We start from the raw sequence: 21,858 nt of genomic DNA on the forward strand, positions 1-21,858 counted from the left end.
AAATACACATTTTCGGTTTGTTGTTGTTTTGTGGTGTTTTATGTCGCAAGAGCCATGTTTGGTGATGCTGCGCCAAGCAAATGGTAATATAGCAACTATAAGAACGCACATATTAAGATTTAAAAGCAAACGATATCAAATGCTGAAAATTCAAAACCGAGAGTTTCATGATAAAGACCGTTGTGTGCAAAAAAAGAATCTGTTTTAGTGCAAGCAACGCAATGTAGCAAGCACCATGTACAATACCGTGCTTCGAAAGATACCATTTTGTGACTGATTATTAAGAGTTGCACTTGTTCATTACAATATTGATCACAATGCTGATCCCATTGGTCGTTGAGACTTTGAATTTTATTATTGAAATAAATTGTATTCTAGATACCTCTTTCAACACGCATTTCCAGTGCTCATTTGTATATACAGTGTCTAGATTTTTATTACAGTAATTTTTATGTCAAAGTTACAAATTCCAAAGTCATAAAATTGAGTAGACACCTTATAAAATATGCCACTTTAACACCACTATTTTCAAATGAATAAGTAAAATAGTTTTGTCACTTTAATTTACAATCATTGATTTCCAAGTGAATTAATTTGGCCACTAAATTTCATTTGGACATGCTGCGCAAAATGTAAAAGTATGATTATAAAATTAATCCACATGTATTAAAGCACTTTAACAATTTAAAGTACAATTGCATTAATATCCGACACATGATTTTTTAAAACTGTATATGGAACCTAAATAAAATTCAACAAACCAATGGTTTGTAAAAATTTTAAAATATTAGGGTGAGGACTGCTACCCACTAGCTCACACATGTCTATGGACACTGAATAATAAAACCGTAACCGTTGATTATTAAAAAAGGACAATTAATTAAACCATGACGTACATCTAAAACAATTTCCAAGCAAAAACAAACGTATTGGTTATCATAATGAGATCCAGAAATGAAACAAATGTTGAAATTCGGAAACTTGTTACGCAAAATCGATCTGAAGGGAGATTGATTGCTATAATAATAATTTTTTTTTAAAAAAAAGCCGCATCTGGCAGCTACATTTCAAACAGCTTTTCAGTTTCACAACCAGGAAATTCCCACAGTCAAAGCCTTTTTTATATAAAAACAAATTTTATTATAAACGTATATGCTCCTTAGGGTTTCAATACAGAAAGCTGGAAAAATTACTCTTTTTACGTTTCTGTTATCGTTTCCGGCGATTTCAATCTCTAAATTAACTAAGGTTAGTTGGTTGGGATTCAGAGCGAAATCTGGTAAAGCAATGCCAAATACACTCATGTCCATAAATTAAGGATAATTCAGAGATACACGGAAATCGAACTCTAAAACACATATATCAACCGTAAAATGACTACTCACGTCTTCAAAAATCATTTGGAAATTGCAGAAAACCACCAAATGGCACCGATAGTACGTCACACTGGCGAGAATGCAAGAGCGATGTATAAGGAATACAGGCAATGAAGTAAAATTGTTCGCAAGCGCTTTATACGCCTTTCAGTGCAATAACCGCATAGTTATAACACAAAGGACGCATTTGGGCGATTTTTTACGAGGTAGAATTATCTTCCGTCTGGAATGTGGGGTACCCAGCTGGAAGTATCCGAGGAACTTGGAATCGCCCAGAGTGTCATCTCCAGGCTTTGGCAACGATTCCAAAATGATGGTAATGCGAGTAGACGTTAAGGCACAGGTCGCACCCGAGTTATAACGCCGAAAGAAGACAGGTATTTGGTTAATAACTGCCTAAAGAAAAAAACGGAGCACAGCATCAGACCTGTCTCGTCAGCCTCTTCAGCCCCTGGTACGACAGTTTCAAGGCAGACAGTGTGCAGACGCTTAGGTCAGATTGGTCTATATGCTCGTAGGCCTATAATAACGAACGCTATGTGCTCTTCATATCTGATATAGAACCAGATCATGGCAAATGGCTTGGTTATTTTCTCAAGATTTGGGTTGATAGATATGCATTTATTTAATGCAGAGATTGAAGGATTTAGTATGTTTATCCGATTCCCCAAAATATTTTGTAATTCAAAATATTTTGTGTGCACTGTTTATTTTTAATCATTTAATAAAAAGAATTATTCTGTGTGGTCGTGGCAAGGTTATTTTTTAAAAAAGGAAAGGCGTGTATCAAACGATCATAAAAAATCGAGAATGCTCCTGCTAATGTTAACATTTCACCTGGTGTTAAACTGATTTCTGTGAAAGAAAAGAAAATTCCCAACCTCGAAGACAATTTTAGATCGCAGAATGCTGATAAAAAGGTATTATTAATGCAATTATAGACCTGAACATTCTTTAATACATTGTCGTTGCAAGAAAAAAATTTCAAGAAAAATAATTCAAGTTGGGCAGTTTTTTCTTATTTTAAAATGATTTGAATAAGATTATATTCATGATTCATTCAAAATTTCATGAAGGAACACAGATTGCCATTGTCAATACAAGATATGTACGTATATGCCATGCATTCCATCGGTAAAAGTGTAGAAGCTGGAAGAAGGTTTTATGCAATTATGAATCTGCCACAACCACCAACCAGGTTTCAGTTGTATAATAAAAAGTGCAACCAAGGAAGTCTGTGAGGAAACAATGAAAAAAACTGCATAGGAAGCTGTCATTGAAAACCATAATGACAAAAACATAGCAACTGCTGTTGTTGAAACCTGGCAAAAGCGAGATTATACATCACTAAATAATGTAGTAACCGTTACCAGTATGGAGACTGACAAGATAATTGACGTTGAGGTGCTCAGCAAATACTGTCTGCAAAAACAAGCAAAAGCAATTTTCAGGGCTCGACAGGAATGATGGAGGTAAAAAGTGCTTGTAAAATATTTGAACGGTCTTTAGTTCCATGATGCACGTTACACTAAATATTTTAGTGATGGCGACTCAAAAGCATTTGATACTATAAATAATATATATGGAAGTGAACATCCTACTGAAAAATTAGAAATCACTGGCCATGTAATGAAACGCATGGGATCAGGATTTCGGAGGTTAAAGGGAAAATGAAGGGGAGAGCCTTGCCTGATGGGAAACGTCTGTCAGGAAAATATCGCTTGACAGCCAAATTGAAAACAATTCAAAATTTCAAAAGGTTTCCAATGAAAAAGGTACGAACGTAACCGTTAACAAATTTCCCTATGCCGCTATGGGAGAACGTAGCGACACTTTAAGGGATGCGATTGGAGTCTCCGGCATAGATCGGAGAATGCGCAAGAGAGAGCAGAGGCTCTTATAAAGAGCGCCATCCAATTGATATGACAAGGCACATGAAAACAGGATGGCGTTCATATTAACTCCGGTGTGTGGTGTGAGAGACTCCGAAGACTACGCAGGTCCATCAAGAACAAGAGAACGTGGCTACTAATCGAGGGTGTGGTTCTGTACCATGATTACGTGCTTCCACACATCTCCAGGAACTGGCCAAGTTCAAGCGGAAACAACTCGATCATTGGCCCTACAACCCAAATATGTCGTTCTGCGATTTTCATGTGTCTGATCCCCTGAAAAAGCATCTAAAAGGGAAGCGCTTCAACTCGGACGACGAACTCAAGAACGCTGTGAGGCACTGGGTCTCGTCACGGCCATAGGAATTCTGGGAACAAGAAATCCTTCGGCTCGTTAATCAATGGGATCGTTGTGCTCAGGCCTATGGTGTATACTTTGAATAAATTCTTCATTTATATCCACAATGTCATTCCGTTACCTTTTCATTTGAACAACCCTTATATAGTATGTGTGACAGGTTTATTTCTGATGTCAAATTTATCGTTTTGTGTATGCCAATGTGGTAGGGAAAAATAATTCGTCATCCATTTCCACATTGTGCTACAGGCATAGTTTTCTACATTTTTTATTTATGCGCTGTCCTCGTCTCTAATATCAAAAAGGAACCGTTTCTGCCTGCAAAAATTCTCGGTATTTAGTTCATAACGACTAACATATTTTTAGTGCATTGTTTATTTTGTTGTACAGGCTGCAAAAACTTCTGAAGGTAAAAAATATAGACTCAAGTATAGGGCTCCAACAAAATATTACGAATATTATCAAACCTACCCATGTAGAATATGTGATCAAAATCTCCTGAAAAAATGCCTTCATAGGAAAACATAGGAAACATGCCTTCATAGGAATTATAAAGAGGCACAGACTTCATATTCGAGGAATTGTTCAGCAGGCCAATTTGAAAAAAGAAGTAATGAGCACCATAATAAAAAAATAAAAAAAAAAGCTGCTCTATACCGAAGTTCGGAAAACTTATTAAATCGATAACTCCTGCAGGCCTTAGCTTTGCTTTTGTAACTTAAGAAGCCAATCTCTACACATACTCAAAGATTTAATTGTTTCAGACAATCCTATTAGGAGTCGTAAAATGCACACTATTTCCGATTCATCTATACCATCAGCATCTCAAATTCAGAATACGCCTGATCCAATTTGTGATATTGCTACAATTTCACATAATTCGTCTGATTTTCAAGTAGTTAAAACTGAAATCCAAAAAGCAATCGAAATCTAAAATTGAACACTACAGTCAGATTCAGAGCAAGCATTTAAATTTTGGGTAACTTCGCCTTTGCAAGCCCCGATTTCGGCTAGTATGAAGATTGATAAATCCTCTACAAATGCACTAACAAAACCAGCATACTCATGAAATGAATTCTACGCCACTTTCCGTCATCTCCGAACTTAGAACTAGTAGATGATATTTCTAATGAAAAAAAATGACATTGATATTGGGTCATCTATAAGGGAAGATACCATAGATTATGAGCCGAATGAAACTATTGAAGATACCACAACTATGGAAAAACAAGAACCACCACCACCACCATTGCCATTTACAAACCCCACATTTGTAGATAAATGCAGCTTTAAGAAAAAAAAATCAAAAGAAAGTCCAGCTCCATGGATTAATTTTAAAACCTTTTATTTCACATTAAATACTCCTGTCCATGACAGGTATTTAAAGAAACAATGTGAAAAGTTGCTATAATTTTCTTATCCCTTTTATCTTTTGACATTGTTTTTCATTCGCGGATCAGCTCTACTGCACGATCACCCCTGGTGCGATTTTTTCAACATTAGCGATAATTTTTTTATGGCAACCCCTATCCGATCGACAAGGAATTGCAGTAACCCTACAACAGCCGTTAACCGCCATTTCGCCATTTTTAAATTTCGGTCGACCATGACGTTGCACGCTCGCTTTTTTACTTTTCAGCTCCCACGTTCTTTTCGTGAAATTTTTGTGACGGCTGCTGCATGGCGAATGTCTAAGGAAAGTGCGAGAATGTTTGGTGAGAATGATGTTATGTGGTATGATGAGAATGATAATTTAAGGTATTTGTTTGGATTGGATAAAGGAAAGGAAACGTTTTATTTTTGTATGAAAGCGGGTTTGATTGCGCAAAGATATGAGTGTTGTAAGTGTGGTAAGGATATGAAATTGGTTCAAAGACACGATATAAGTGATGGTTTTGAGTGGAGGTGTAAATCTAAGCTGAAAGAACAAATGCATGACATCAAAAGCAGTGTGAGAAAGGGTTTTTTTTTTTAATTGAGTCGAATGACATTCAATGAGATTTTATTTCAGGTATATTTGTGGGTGACTCAGAGTAAGGTTGATTTTAACATGAAAGAGAGTAAATGTTCTTTTAAGACTGTGTGTGATTATCGTTCCTATTGCCGTGAGGTTTGTGTGGTAGAGATGATTGAAAATAGTATGAAAATGGGTGGAGGCGGCGTGACTGTTGAGATAGATGAAAGTAAATTTGGAAAACGTAAATTTAATCGGGGGAAAACGTGTGGAAGGTAAATGGGTGTTTGGGGGAGTTGAGCGCGAGACGGGTAAATGTTTTATGAAAGTTGTAGATGATAGGATGACCGATTCTTTGTTGAGTGTGATTAATGAGTATATTCTTCCGGGTTCGATAATAATTTCAGACTGCTGGAAGAGCTACGATTGCCTTTCTAATGAAGGCTTCGTGCATCTGAAGGTAAATCATAGTGTGAATTTCAAGGACCCGGATACAGGTGCCCACACTAATACCATAGAAGGAAAGTGGGGAGCAGTTAAACGTGGTATACCGGCGGGCAAAGCTAAAACTCAATTAGACTACTATTTAGCTGAATATGTGTGGCGGAAAAAGAATAAGCACATGTGCAACAAATTCATGGCTTTCATCGATTCCATCATCCGCATTTACCCTCCTCAAAGTGCTGACAAGGAGCCGGAAGGCGCAGCACCGTCATCAAAGTAGAGGCGGAGTGAGGTGGAAGGTAGTGAAGGGGGCGAGCGATAGCGACAAACGGGAGAGGGTATGCTTATTGTTCATTATTAATGATTTCAGCGATTTGGCTGCCATTTTTTTTTTTTTTTTTTTGCGCAGGCAACATTTTTACTGCGCTATTTTCTTTAAATCTCGTTCATACAAGAAGTCGCCATTTTGGCGAGATTTATAAAAAGTCGCCAAGGGTGACCATTCAGTAAATTTTTACCAGAAATTTGTTCTCATCTCGAGAATATTATGTTATATCGTGGAATTTCGTTTCTCATCCTGTCAAAAAGAAATTTGTCTTCATCTGGAATTATTAGTGTGAATCTGCGTTGAGCCAGTTTATTCTAAAATTCAAGATAGCAACTGATGTCCATCGTTGTGATCCTGCTTTGATTTGAAAGACAGCATCCAAATTCGAAGATATCAATCAACAGGTGTAGCGCGAGACCGGTATTCATTGCATTGAAAATCGTCAATAACGAGGCGTTGCGACCATTCTCTATTTATTAAAAACTGATTTTGTTAGTTTTGTTTTATTTCAGACGAATCCTTCAGTTTAAAACATGTCAAGCGAAGTAAGTTCCAGAAAGAGACGCCATACAGCGAGGGCTTAGGCTTTTGAGCGCCCAACACAAGAAATGATTTCTATAGCAGAAATAAAAGAAGTTCCGGATCCCTCTTATGACACTTTTGAAAATATAAAGACCGTAGGAAGCGGCAGTGTGACTTTTGAACCGGCAGATCCAGGTTGCAGCAGTAGAGGACACAATTTCTAGCTATCCTCTTTAGGAAATAAAAATGAAGCACTGCTTGACCCTAGTTTCAGTTGCGATATTCAAGATCGAGTGAAAAAAAAGAAGCTCCCTTTTTCCTATACGGACAGGTATTTGGAATGTATGGAGCTCCATCTGATTCCGGTTTAATTTTTCCAATCCCGGGAAACTATGAACAAGCCATAGTTTTTACCGTCTTGAGAAAAAGAAATTTAGATCAGATTTACTGTACAGTCACCCTTAGCGCCGATTTTTTTTTACATTGGCGATAAATCTTTTTATATGGCAACCCTCATTAGACCCGACAAGTAATTGCATTAACCCTATTGGTCAACTGGTCAATTGAATGACTAGCGTCTTAATCGCAACGTCTATCCCTATTGGATGGGCGAATCCATCCCAAACCATACTTTCGACAGGTAGGGACGTTTGCCCGAGAGGGGCAGCAGGGATAAGCGTTGTCTTTTAAATGTTCAATTGTAGCTCAAGGCTTTTCCCGGTTCAGTTGAATCGTTGATCACGAGGGAATACGTTATCATTACTTTAACAAGTAAATGTGGATATAGTTTTCCCCTCTATTAATGTCTAATGTTTTGCAGTTTACAAATTTGTTCTTGTGTTGCATTTCATAAACGGATCATATATAATTTCCCCTGCGAATGTTTCGGAGGATATAAGTTTTTTTTAATACTGGTTTTCTTTAAATTAGGGTTTGTTTTTCTAGTTATTAAGAAATCATGTTATAAAGAGTTTCATGTTCATACTTGCAGCTTCCTCAGTATATTTCAAAATATAAATATTCTTGAAAGATTAATTTAATGGTCTTTTTGATAAAAAGATGTTCAGAATATTCACAATATTGCAGCCTGTTACTGACATTCTGAATATAGGAAAGGAATAAATCTCTATTTTTAAAAAATGAAACCACTAAATTTTCCAGTAATTAACTGAAACAGAAGTGATATTGAACTAATATATTATACAAATATAGAAACGGACATTCCAACTTTTGAAAAACTTAAGTAATTTTGTTGAATCTTTTAAAGAAAAAGAAATGAAATTTGTTGAATATTTCATTTCTAATTATAAAAATAAATCAAAGGAATGGGCATACTGCCATAGAATTGGGTTTCAAATCAACACAAACATGTAATTAGAAAGATGGCATCGCCAGTTGAAATACGAAGAAGGTGATGGGAAAGTTATGAAAAGAATGAACAAGGTTCTATCCCTCGTTATTAATGCAGTGACTAAAAAACTCCTTTCCAGAGTGATTTCCATGGAAAAGGGAAAATTAACATCTAAAGTAGCTCAAATCAGAAAACGCCATACAAGCAGTAATGAAATGGGTAGTGAATATGCTTTTTACAATTTAGAAAACAAAATTGTTATCACAAAGCAGAATGGAGGATTGCTTATATCGTATGATATTGAAAAATCAAAAGATGTGTGTGATTGCCCTATCAGATGTGATGAATGCCATGTTTGCATTCATATGATGGCATGTACTTGCATCGATTACAGCTTTCGATTCATAATATGTAAACATATTCATTATATATGCCAAAAATCAAAAAATATTACTACTAGAGAATCTGAAACAATATAAGACCAAGAAAATTTAGACAATGAAGATAATCTTGTAATTATTGAAAATGACCCAAGAGAAAAATTGGAAATTGAAAAAATTTGCTATACCATCCCATTTACAAAATGTAGTAAAGATTTCGATAGCAGGAAAAGTAAAATAGTGAATCAGCTTAAAGAAGTACTTGTTAAAGCACAAAACTGGGATTCCACATACCCTCTGCCAGATGTGGAAGAAAAGATAAAAGTTCGTAATGCACGCTTTGATCTTTCTATTGCCTCAACTAGTGCTGCATATTTACAAAATGCATTACCTGAAAGCTCCAAATCACCAGCAAATAAAAATGTCACTAAACAAAGGAAATTCACTATAAAAAAGAAAAGCGAAAAACTGAACTAATTTTCCTTACTGAAATTCATTAGAGAAATCTATCATGAGTATCATTTATATTTAATAAAACAAATTCATGCTTCAATAATATATTTTTGCATGCTTATTTACAGAGAATGTAATGCATTGTACAATTCATATTTCAACAATAATGTAAGTATAAGAATTAAGGCATGATATAAAAATAATGTATCAATAATAGGTAATGATTCAGTGAATATTTATTCAGTTTTTAATTATATTTTACTAAAAACTCTTTCATGATTATTCAAGAAAAATTAGCAAATTGTTTAAAGACGTGTTAGTACATTCTAAAAGAGACACTTTGAATCTATGTGTGCAATATTTTACTTGGATTTTTTCTTTTTAAAAAGAATTTATCATACCCTAAGTATTTTTAGAAACTATATAACTGCAACTGGCTAATGGAAAATAAATGTAAAACATATGAAGTTCCCAAATAATGTCTTAAATTGTGTTTTTATGATATGAGAACATGATACAGTTTGGGGAATGAGATTTTTATTTCAGAAAAAAATTGGCCAGCTATATCTTAAAATTGAGACTGCAGAAAATGCAAAATATCAGAAAATATTCTAAATCCATTCCAAATTTATTCTGTTTGCGTTTATATTCTGAATTAACAACATTCTAATCATATTATCGAAAATACTTCTACAGAAAGATTACTGTCTGTCGATCACAAGAATAGGTCCCGCCAAGAAGTCTATCTAGTGGCGGTCGCTGTAGTAACAAGACTAGTTCATTTCTAATGAGGATTAAGCGTGTAGGGAATTGGCGGGATTAAAGGTTACATCACGTCATTCGTTTTCTCGGATTTAAAAAGAGTTGCACGCGTTATCTTATCCTTGTGTTGCTTTTGCTTTTAAAATTATTTGTTCCTTACGGGTTTAATTGATTTTGGTAATTTACTAAACTTGCAAGATGGCCTTTAAGTTAAGGAAGGGTGAAATTTTGAAATCGCAGGCACGTAAAATTGTATATAATGTTGCGGAATTTTGTTTCAATGAAGCTTCATCGAAATCTGCGTTAATTCCACTCCCACAAGCTCTGAAAAGGGCTTCTCAAGCAACTGGAATTTCTGAAGCTACAATAAAAAAAATAAGAAAGGAAGTTTCATCGTCGGGCTCATCGACAGTTTTAAAATCACCCGGTAAGCACCGTAAAAGACCTAGTGAGCGAAACTGTGAAATAGACGACTTTGACAAGTGTGTTATACGGCAAACAATTCAAGACTTACATAAAAGAAAGGAAAGTACCATCCCTCAGAAAATTACTACCCGTGTTGAAAGAAAAAATTGGATTTTCGTGGCAAAAAGACACGTTGTGCAAAGTCTTACATTCAATGAATTTCCGATGGAAGAAGTGCGTGAATAATAGAAAAGTACTCATGGAAAGACCAGATATTGTTTTTTGGAGACACAGATATTTGAGAGAAACGAGATGTCACAGGAAAGCTGGACGACCGATTGTCTATATTGATGAAACTTGGGTAGACAGCAATTTTACATTTAAGAAATGTTGGCAAGATGACAGTTTTGGGAGCTACAGCAAATGTTAATTCGAAAAATAGACTTATAGTTGTTCATGCTGGGTCATCAACGGGTTTCCTTACGGGTGCTTTACTAGTATATAAAGCATCAACAAAAAGCGGCGACTATCACGGGCAAATGAACTATGAAAACTTTAAAAAATGGGTATTGGAAAAACTTCTTCCAAATTTGCAACCAAACAGTGTCGTATGCATGGATAATGCACCGTATCATACGACTGTCGAAAACCCCACTCCAACGAAGTATTCTACAAAAAAAGTTATGATAGACTGGTTGAAAAACGGAATACCCTACGATCAAAAAATGCGAAAAGCGGAACTGTTCTCTCTTATAGACAGTAATCGTCCAAAGAAAATTGTCTATAAAATTGATAATTTAATAGAGAAAGAAGGACATGAAGTTATCCGACTCTTCCCTTATCATTGCGATCTGAACGCAACCGAATTTGTGTGGTCCTCTGTAAAAAGAATAATATAGGAACGAAATGTTACTGGCTATTTAAGTTTGGACAATCTGAAATCTCTTCTTCAAACAGCTATCACTGAAGTTACTTCGGCAGAATGGGCCGAAGAATTCGCCTCCATTTTTTTTTCCACAGGCTATATTTTTCAATACGCCGTTCTTTTTATATCTCGCTCATGCAAAAAGTCGCCAAAATGGTGACTTTTTGCGAGATTTTGAAAAAGTCGTCAAGGGTGACCGGACAGTAAATTTTTACCTCATTTGCATTTTGGACTTTTGAATACTTTAAACAATTTTCTTCCCGTTTTACCTCTTTCTCATTTTAACTAGCTTGTGGTTTTCTAGAGATTTGACACCATATCATTTATGATTGATCTTAAATTTATATAGAATTTAAAATGCATTTCAGTTTTACCATTTGGTTGGCGCAGTTTAGCGAAACCTGGCTCTTGCACCATTAAATCCCAAACAACCAATCATTACAGGTAACGAAATTTGGATATATTCGTATGTACCGGAATCTAAACAACAATCCACTGTTTGGGTATTTCAAAATGAACCGAATCCTACGAAAATTGCTCGTTCATGAAGCATTTGGAAGAAAATGATTCTAGTTTCTTCGGCCTTACAGGACATATCGCAACCATTCCTTTAGAGGACCCAAAAACTATTAACGCTGAATGGAATACAGAAATTTATTTGCCAAAAGTCATCAAAAAAAAAATCAAAAAATCGCCCCATCATTCTTTATCGCGACAACGCCAGCCCCCACACAACACGTGAAACAATTGATTATTTGAAGAATAAAAATATCGAATAAGTGTCTCATTGCCCATACTCTCCTGATTTGTCACCTAACGACTTTTTCTTGTTCCCTTATGTCAAACAAAGAATGCGTGGTCAGCGATTTTCATCACCTCAAGAAGCTGTTGATGCCTTCCAAAACCATATTTCTAAGATATCAACTTCAGAGTGGAAATACTGTTTCAAGAATTGGTTTGAATGGATGGAAAAGTGTATAAATCTTAAATGTGAATACTTTGAAAAGCAATAAAAAGCTTGTTCCCAAAAAATTATTTTTCTTCCATCTTTTTGTAAAAACTTAAAAGGCAACCCTCGTAATTACAAGCAATTGTCCTTCGACAACTCCATGCCTTTGAAGGAAACATCATGCAACGAAAGACAAGTATAACCAAATGAGACGAAGCTTCTCATTCAAATGGTACTCCAGATACACGTTCACTTTTGAAAATTCGTTTGATGTGTGGCAAACAACGACAATTCTTGGATCTTTGATAAATTATTTGGTTACAGTACTTAAAGATAAATTAAACAAGTTACAATTTATAGTTTTATACACTTTATAGATCTTTTTCAATTCATTTGAGTATATACCTCCTTACTTAATATGATTTCCCAGATGTGATATTTTAAAATAGTGACTTGTTTAGTAGTCAGATATTTGGAGATCATGTTCTAAAAAAGAATTGTCGCATAAGACTAGTTTAAATCTGAAACACAGTCAGACATCAAGTATAGCCAAATGCACCATAGTTCCATCGCTCAAAAATTAAAAACGAGCTATATTGAAAACTATCCTCATCTGTTTCAACTGTGCATTAAACTGTTATGTGGAATTCTAGAGAAAAAAGAAAGCTCAAGCAAGAGTAGTGAAATTTCGGGCTGAAGAATTTAAACTACAAATGAGAACAATAGAAACGAAATGCTATGAAACAGTTTTAAAAATACAATTAAATGCCTAAAATGCTTTTAATCAGTCAAATTTATCCACAATTTGCAAGTAGGGTCATTCCATTTCAAATTAAATCCGTCAGTCAACCTGACCAATTTCAGTTTTTAGAAACATTTCAGGGCTCTACCTCTCCAATGGCATAAAGGAAAACACTGTTTAGATATTTTTTAGAAATCCAATTGAGTTTTGATATATTTAATTTTTAAATTTTGGAAAAACAATCATTTGTTGGTGTGCATTGAAACTTTTTAAATCTTGAACTACTTAATTTCTATTATGTTTAGTTATTTGACCCCACATTTTAAAGCTCATTTCATAATAATTTAATATGATAAACTACAAGAATTTGCTCGGTAAGAGAAAAATTTTAAGAACCTTTATAGTTAATTTTTTAAGATGCATTAAAAAAAATTTTAATATAATTTTTACAGTTTTATAAATCATAAATCCTGAAAGTTACATGGAAATGACAAACAAAAACAAAATGGAGATCTCAACGACATCTTCGAGAAACAAAATAGAATCTCAAAAACATCACAAGATATGACCAAATATTAAAAACTACAGAAAAAAAATATTAAGTGCTTTTAAAGATTTTTTTTAAATATATGTTCTTTGCAACATTATAACTGGAAATTTATAATGTGGGATTTTAATGGGAATCAATGGTTAACATAAAGTGCGATGAGGTTTTAAATAACTGTTAGAACAAAAGTAAACAAAGAGAAGAAAAAGATGTATAGGATATAGAGTAATCAATTAACATTAGTGCATATTACAGATAAATTATTTAATCTTGAATAAAAATTAAAAACTATTTACCGGTATGAGTAAATTATATGATAATCAGATATAGCGTTCTACAAAAAATATTAAGACTTGCCTGATTTTTTCTTGCAAGAATGTGATTAATGCCTAATGCAGATAAACTTTTGCATAGTTTAATCTAATATCACAGAACAAACAATTACTTAGGAGCAGAGTAGCTTAAAATTTTCATTTATGCATATTACTATTTTTTAAGTGAAAAAAAAAATCCTGTGTTAAGTGATTAAAACTTTTTTTTTTAAGATCACTGCCTTTCTCAATATTCTATTTTACATCTTTTTCAACTATCTCCAACTCAGAATAGTTTTATATGTCCATTATTTAGTTTAGCTTGTATGCCTATCATTATGTGACATTTCCTTATTGTTCGTGAAAGACACTAGAATCAAAATAATCTGATTTTTGAATAAATCAATAAAGCCTATTTAAAAAGTCTGATTACCATGAGAAAAATTTGAGGTCTGTAAATGAAAATATTTTAAGATATAATGCCAATTGACATGAAGGTGACAAAATACGCAATGTGCCTTGTAAAGTAACACTAAAAATTTGAAAGATTTTAACGCGGCAAGGAAGTTGGCATTTAGCTGGTCAGAATCACATGATTTGAACATTTCTAAAGTACCATCTACTCCAGAGAAAACAGAGGCAAATGAAGCTTTGAACAAAAGCTTGACTGCTAACAAAGAAAGAATATAAATGAAAAACATACCAAGAAACAAAAATTAAAAAGGTGATAAAAAGTTTCCGGGAGAAAAACAAATGCAGAATTTAAGTAACAAGATCTCTAGACCCAACACTGTAAAAAATTATGAAAGTCAAATTTTTGAAAAACTGGAAGAAAAGTTCAAAGACATAGTATAACAATGCTTCCAAAAACCTTAATTTTAAGGAAAACTGGAATTGGATTTGAAGTGTAATTCTATTGCTAAAAGGGCATTTTTTTTTTTAAATGAAGTAATGCCATGTGCAAACCCTAAACCTGAGAATACATTAGACCCTGCAAACACACTTAGACAAAGAAACCTATTAAAATGATGAAATTAGTCAAACACTGGGTATAAAAGACTAATTTCAGTAAAAAAAGATGGCAAATATATACATGTTCAAAAGCATTTAATTTTAAGTACTTTAAGAGAATCATATATGTCAGTTAAAGAGCATTACACTAATCAGTTTTTTTTGTTTTGTTTTTTTTAAATTTTGTGAGCTTTGAAGCAAATACTAATTTCTTCTTGGATCCAATGCGATGCATTCTGCAAGTTTCACAGAATACATCAGAATGGCAAATTGTAAAAAATATGAATTGATAAATGGTGAGCAGATGATTAAAATATGAAAAGGCACAAGTAACATAATTTGTAAAATTCCAAGATCAAAATGTCATTTCACAAGCTGTGTTAATTGCCCAAGAAGTGTTTATTTAAAAGCTCAATTTGAGGAAAATACTGGCTTTGAATTTGAAACTCAAATTATCAATGCTATTAAGACAATGCATGCAGATTGATAAATATATTTTGAAAATTTTTATAAAATTCATTGAAGAGTTTTACAATAATTACAGAATTTTCCAAAAACTTAAAAAGTTGAATTAAATATATAGTAATATAAAAAGTTAGGTTATTTTGTTTTTGGCACAAAACCCAAATCTGACCATACTACACCACTCAAATGGAAATAAAAATTCCAATTCATATAAAAAAAATAGTAAGAACAACATATCTAACAGTCAAATTTTGAAAGTAAAATGTATTAAAATTAGAACTTTAAAAATAATATTATATTCAAATTTTCTAAAATTAAGGTCAAGCACATTAAAAACAAAAATGTAAATAAAATCGAGAAAGCCAAACTAAATAGAATGCAAAAATCCAATGTTTTGTAAATTTTTCTAAACATTAACATTTTTAAACATTTTAACCATTTTTCACCCATAAGTCTTGAAACTCGGTGGATAATGGATTAAAAAATCTTAACCAATGATGGTTAAACTTAGACATTCAATCAAAATATACTGTTAAAATTACACGACATGATGGACATACAGAGTACTGCTTATCCAAATAAAAAATGTTAGTGGCTAAAGCAAGCATAACCATGATAACAGGCCATAAACAGTAAAATCTGAATTGTAATAAGTTTTTTCAAATACCCAAATTTCAATAAAATTCCATCCACTAAATTTCAGAATGTAAAACTTATAATACAGAAAAGAGAAAAAAAAAATTTAATATTATTCTTATCCAGCATATTTAAATAGCATAATACATTAAATCTTATGATTTCCTCTTTAAAATAAGGGGTCAAATATCTTTTAATACCAAATAAAACATAAGTAATTCAAGATTTAAAAATTTAGGAATACGTGTCTAAAAACAAGTATTTTTCAAAAATTTTAAAATGAATATCACAAAAATCAATAAGATAAAAAAAAGTTTAAAAATATCCTTCATTTATATCAGTATGTTACCATTTCATTTGAACTGAATAAACATGACAGAGCTATCTTCAGTTCGTTTACATTTACATACTATTAATACAAAACGTATAATAAATTATATAAGTTGTAGAAGAATTGATCTAAAAATTATTTTTTTCTAAATAAGGATTTTTAAGTAAAAAATTTAAGAATATGCTTATAATGGAGCCTCATAATTATTATAACTCATAAAATGGGCTTAGGAAGAAAGTGGAATATTTATTTTTAAAATAATATTTAAACAGCATTAATATAATTAAATGGGTTTGAAAATGTTACATCACTATTGAATTTTCCATTAAATAAGTTTTTTTAAAAGAAGGAAAGAAATGAATCCAAATAAGAATAGACTAATAAACATTCAACAATATATCCATATTCCCTAACAGTACAAGTATATTAAAATATTATGAAAATATATTCCAACTTGGTAAGAATGTGCACTATATATCCAATTTTCTTGTCTGGCCTTATTGATTGCTCTATAATTATTGACCCACTTTTAAAGTAATATTTTTTTAAGAATGCCAGTATAATAAAACAACTATTAATCACAGGAAATGAAAAGAATATTGATGTAATGATATCTGTAATATATTTAATTCCAGACTGAAGCAGAAAAATGCTTGTCTATATGTACAACTTAACTAGATTTTTAGTAAATCACATTAATTACTGAATAACAAAAATGTTTTTCCAACCGTAGCAGAAATCCTTCTTCAAACAACCTTTTTAAATTAATATTATTAATAAAAATAAAATAAATCTCAGAAAGTGTTCAGAACATATTTATAACTATTATAAATATGTCCTGATAATTAACTATTCATAAATTGGATTACAAAGAAAATCGAATCAGTCAAGATAAATATTCAACTATAGAACCTAAGACTTCATTCTATTCCAAATTTCAGATTTATCATATTCTACAATGTTAGAAAATGATAAATTGAAACATTCAATATGAGCAATCAACAGTAAAACACATTGAAGGAGATAGTACTAATTTCATGCTGAACAGTTTTTGAGGGAAACATAAATACTGATTTTTAAATAAGTGCAGTACACAAGCTTCTTAGCTGAATAAAAATATACTTCTTGGCCTAAATAATGAGTCTTAAAGACAAAAAAAATGTATTCATAAATTCTTATTCAACAATAAGAATAAACGGAGTTCAATTTTACACTTAATTTCCAGTGTTAATAAATAAGGGCAGATACTGGATGAATTTTTGGAAAGAAAAGAGAGAATAGGAAGAAACCAAACTACATATGCTCATTTGTATATATCAGAAAGAAATCCAAAATAAGTTATCTAAAAAGAGGAACAACAAAAATTATGAAACTAGATCGAGTCCCAAAGCAAAACACTACTATTCTGAATTAGAACAGTTCAGCAATAACAACCATTGGAATCAGTTCAAATCGAATTCAATAATAAAAAAGGAATAAAGAATAGACTTTAAAATGACTAGATAACACTATGCTCCCTGATAACAGGTCATTTTGAAAAATCAAATTAAGTGGCTCACTAGACTGATAATTGCACTTGATGAATAGATTCAAGGTTGAATTCTGTGTTTTCCTATGTTATTTGCAAATATGATCCAACATATTACAAAAGTTATTAGATTTTAAGCCACTGAAAAACTTCCTTAATGGATTAGCTGTATAATTTTCTATAGTTTCTATTCTCAAGATGTATATATCATTTCAGATATGCCATAGGACATTGTATATGATTTGAGAATTTTTTTGACTTTAATTGAAGTCTAACTGTTCCAACCAACTAGAGTCCCATAATTTAAGATAAGTCTTAGTACTTGTTAAGAAATTGGGTCTTTATTGTAGCAGGAGAGTTTGAAATGACGTTTGATAAACAATAAAAATATTTTCCATCCACACTTTTCCTTAAACATACTCAATATGTTGTCAATATCCAAGCCTGTGCAAGTCCATTCTATTAGATTTCCACCTATTAGCCATTCTATAAGAAAAGTCCACTATAAGAAGTGGATCTGGTATGTATCAATTGTGACCTTTTCGAAAGATGATGACACATCCATTGACTCTTTTTCAAATTCCGATAGAAATTCTTGCTGTCTTTGTTACTAGTCTGAAGTTTGTACCTTATGCCAGTATAGTAATCATTTGTGAAAAGTTGCTGATTTGCGGTTGGCTAAGGATATATGCAGTGAAGATGTGAATACGAAATAAGTCTGTCAACAACACCTGCTTGAATGAAATATACTTCAAAAAATGCACAGACAATGAAACATTTTTCTTTGATGAAACCGGACTATATGGGACACTATCACAGATTAAATATTTCTCTTTCAAGAAATTTTAGATGGCTGATAACATCATTAAAACTTATATACACAAAACATTTCCAACTCAAGGAAGAACCGTTAACTGAGAAGAAATTGCAACAGTTCTTGTTCGACACTTGTAACATAAAAGTTATTGTCCTTAACTTTGCTATAAAATCCAAGATGCTATAAAATCCAAGCGAATCATATAGAATATGTTTAGACAAATGCTTATTTTCACGATCATTTCAGCTGCACAGATGCAACGCTTAGGCTTCTTTGTTAAGAATTTGGCGCCATTTCTATTTCAACGAATATTTTTGGCAGCAATAATGTCCAATTTTCTTCGAGGAGTAATGCTCGCATGATCATTCCAAAAGTGCATTATTATGCTTAAAACATTTATATTACGATTTCATTAGAATTATATATTAATTTTATTTAAAAAATTATATTTCCCGACTAAAGTTAATTCAATATCAACAACAACGAACAAACATTCAAAACAGCAACGAACAAATCCATTCCATTGATTCTCTCGATATTGTTGCCATTACTAAAACTATTACATCTTATAAATATATTAGTTAAATTTCAAACTATTACATATACATTTGTTTAAAAAGATTTAAAAAATATTTAAATCCAAATTAATAATTGGCTCAATATTTTATTTCATTAAATTAAATCAATGATGACGTCATAACATCATTGAATGATGGCGATGTGGTGGTTGTAGTATCCAATTAAATGCTCCATCTTGTTAAAAGTAAGAGAACGACGAAACAAAAATAAAAGAAAAATAAAATTAAAAAAATCCACTTTCCCTACATTAATCTTTTTGAATTCATTCATATGCTTTCTTTTTCTATCTCTATGGTTTGTTGCTTCGGCGCCCGATTTTAATTGACTAGAGGATTATGTGTTTGTTAACATTACAGACAAAAAGTGAAAAAGTATTTGCATTAAGTTATTCTTTATCTAAATAAGTTTGAGATAAGATATGGAAATGTTATTTTTTTCTCACGCTTTTAAAACGTTAACCTCATAACTTAGATTTTTTTTTTTTTTTAAATTTTCATAGCATACGATGCTTTCATATACACAAATACTAAATTTAAACAATAAATAATTTCAAGATTTTTAATAAAACTATTATTAATTAATATTAAATGCTGTTCAAAGTATATAAATTGCGATTATAGGCTCATGTGAAAGGTTAGAATGACATTTGAAAAGAATTCAGAATATACTTGTACATTAGAAAATGGATTTATTTATTCTACAGATTTATAACTTTTGCTAAAAGCAAAGCGTTGCATATAGACTTCGGAAACATAAACATTAATAAATAGAGTTCATCCCTGGATCGAAATCTTTCGGAAACCAATCACTGAGAATTATAAGCATCACAAGGCTTTTGTCAAGCTTGAACTGATTGTACCCCTAAAGGTTGACATGGTCTTGGTGATCAAATGAGATGAGATGCCCTTCAAAATGAAATACCCCTCATGCTTTCAGAGCTTTTTATTCTTACTTTCAAACCTTTATAAATTCTTTTATGGTATCCATGATATTTTCAGTAATAAAGAAACGAGTTTTTAAAAAAATTAAATGATTAAAGAAAGAAAAATTAATATTTTAATGTCAAAATCTTATGTGAATTCATTTTAACAAATTCCTTTCTTCAAAAAATTCAGTGATAACTTTTCAAATATTGCATTAGATTGTAACATTGCAAATTCTATTTTGAATAAAATTGAATAATATTTCGAAAAATACTTTTTACATGGGTTTTACTTTAAGCAATCTTCTTAAATATTGTGATGATGATATTTTAAAAATTCTGTTCTTAACAATATGAAAAATTTTAATAATCATTTTTGATACGATTCATTTGAAAAATATATTTGAATATAATTTGTACTACATCAATATTAGTATATAATCTGGTTTTGATTCTTTATCACTGGTCCAAAAATACCCAGTTTTTTTTTTAAAAATGATCAAGATTACTATTTATTTATATATTTGAAATAAAGTAAAACATGCAAATTTAAAAGTAAAATTAACTACATTTAATCACAAAACATTTTGCTTTCGTAAAATTCTTGACCTCCATCGCTTATAATATATGGAACATGCCAAAATTATTGTTCTTGAGTAAACTACCTAGAGTTAAGGTGAGCAACTCATTTCTCACCTTTTAGAATTGGTGGTTCAGTCGCTGCTTCGGAATCCAAGGGCTTTTGGTTCAATACTCGATTCTACCGAAGAACCACGTTGTAATCGGATCTAAAACACGTTAAATCCATTAGAGGCAAATGTCCTCCATGTGTTCTGGTACAGACGTTTGGCGAGAAGAATGGCAGCTAAGGCATCGCCGAACTATCTTGTTAGCACAAGATAGTGAGCGATATCTCCACTATGTTTTTCAATATTCAGAATTTCAGCCAGTATCGTGAAAATATAGTGACAATGTGATTGAGCATTTTATGCTAAACAGGATAGGCTCAAAATTATGTGGTCCGTCCAAAAATAATCTTTCATGCTATTTTAAAATGGTTTAGTTATTTAATATAACTAAACTAACTTCTTTCCCGTTTTTTAAAGACGAAATTTTTGCTAGATTCCTTATAGGAAAATTACCTAATGCTATAGTTCTCATAACAAGACTTCGAGAAAATTTCTGCAGTTCTCCACCAACCCTGGTTCTTTGAACTCAAAACTATCCTCATTTTGAAATTTATATGCGTATAACGCTTTGTCTTGTTATCCTAGAGTAATTTTGGTTGGTTTCTAACGGGCTTGGAATATATTGTAAAAAAATTTAAAACCTTCGATGAATTTGTAGATGGACCATCTAGCTCATCTACTGCTACGTTCAGTGGTGGCGAGGTGGTCGGCTGTACGCAAGAAGGACCATCTAGTTCAAAGGTAGTGGAAATGAAGAAGGGGCGAGTGAAATTTCATTTCGCTATAGCTTTCTTCATATTGAAAACAGAACATAAATCAAATTAGCCGATTTGGTGCCCTTTAACATGCAAATTTAAAAGTTTTTCGATAGCTGCAATTCATTTGAAGTTAGGGGCTAGAATGTGATATTCAGCCCCTACTTTTGGCTGTTTCTAAATCAACAATTTATGTTGCCAGTTTTGAAGAAAAACAACATAAAACTTCTACATTTCATTCCCACACTTTGAGATTATTTGAAAGCATTTTATCAAAAGAATAAAAGCTCGAATAGATTTTATAAGCAATTAATTAAATAAAAGAAGGGAAAAGATTTAATGGCAGCAGTATGTAAAAATAATCAAGTTCAATGAATTTACAGAAGCTGCGAGTTCAATCCTTTTGAATATTTTTAATGGGAGTCA

At 32.1% G+C, this 21,858-nt stretch overlaps 1 protein-coding gene across 1 annotated transcript; it reads left to right on the forward strand.

Moving 5' to 3' along the window:
• The first annotated feature begins 10,623 nt into the window (after positions 1 to 10,623).
• On the forward strand, positions 10,624 to 11,124 carry LOC129956544 (uncharacterized). The gene has a single exon (XM_056068470.1). The coding sequence runs from the start codon at positions 10,624 to 10,626 to the stop codon at positions 11,122 to 11,124; it is 501 nt and encodes a 166-aa protein (XP_055924445.1).
• The last annotated feature ends 10,734 nt before the right edge of the window (positions 11,125 to 21,858 follow it).

This window comes from Argiope bruennichi, chromosome 11, assembly GCF_947563725.1.
Source record: "Argiope bruennichi chromosome 11, qqArgBrue1.1, whole genome shotgun sequence".
In the NCBI taxonomy this organism is placed as follows: Eukaryota; Metazoa; Arthropoda; class Arachnida; order Araneae; family Araneidae; genus Argiope; species Argiope bruennichi.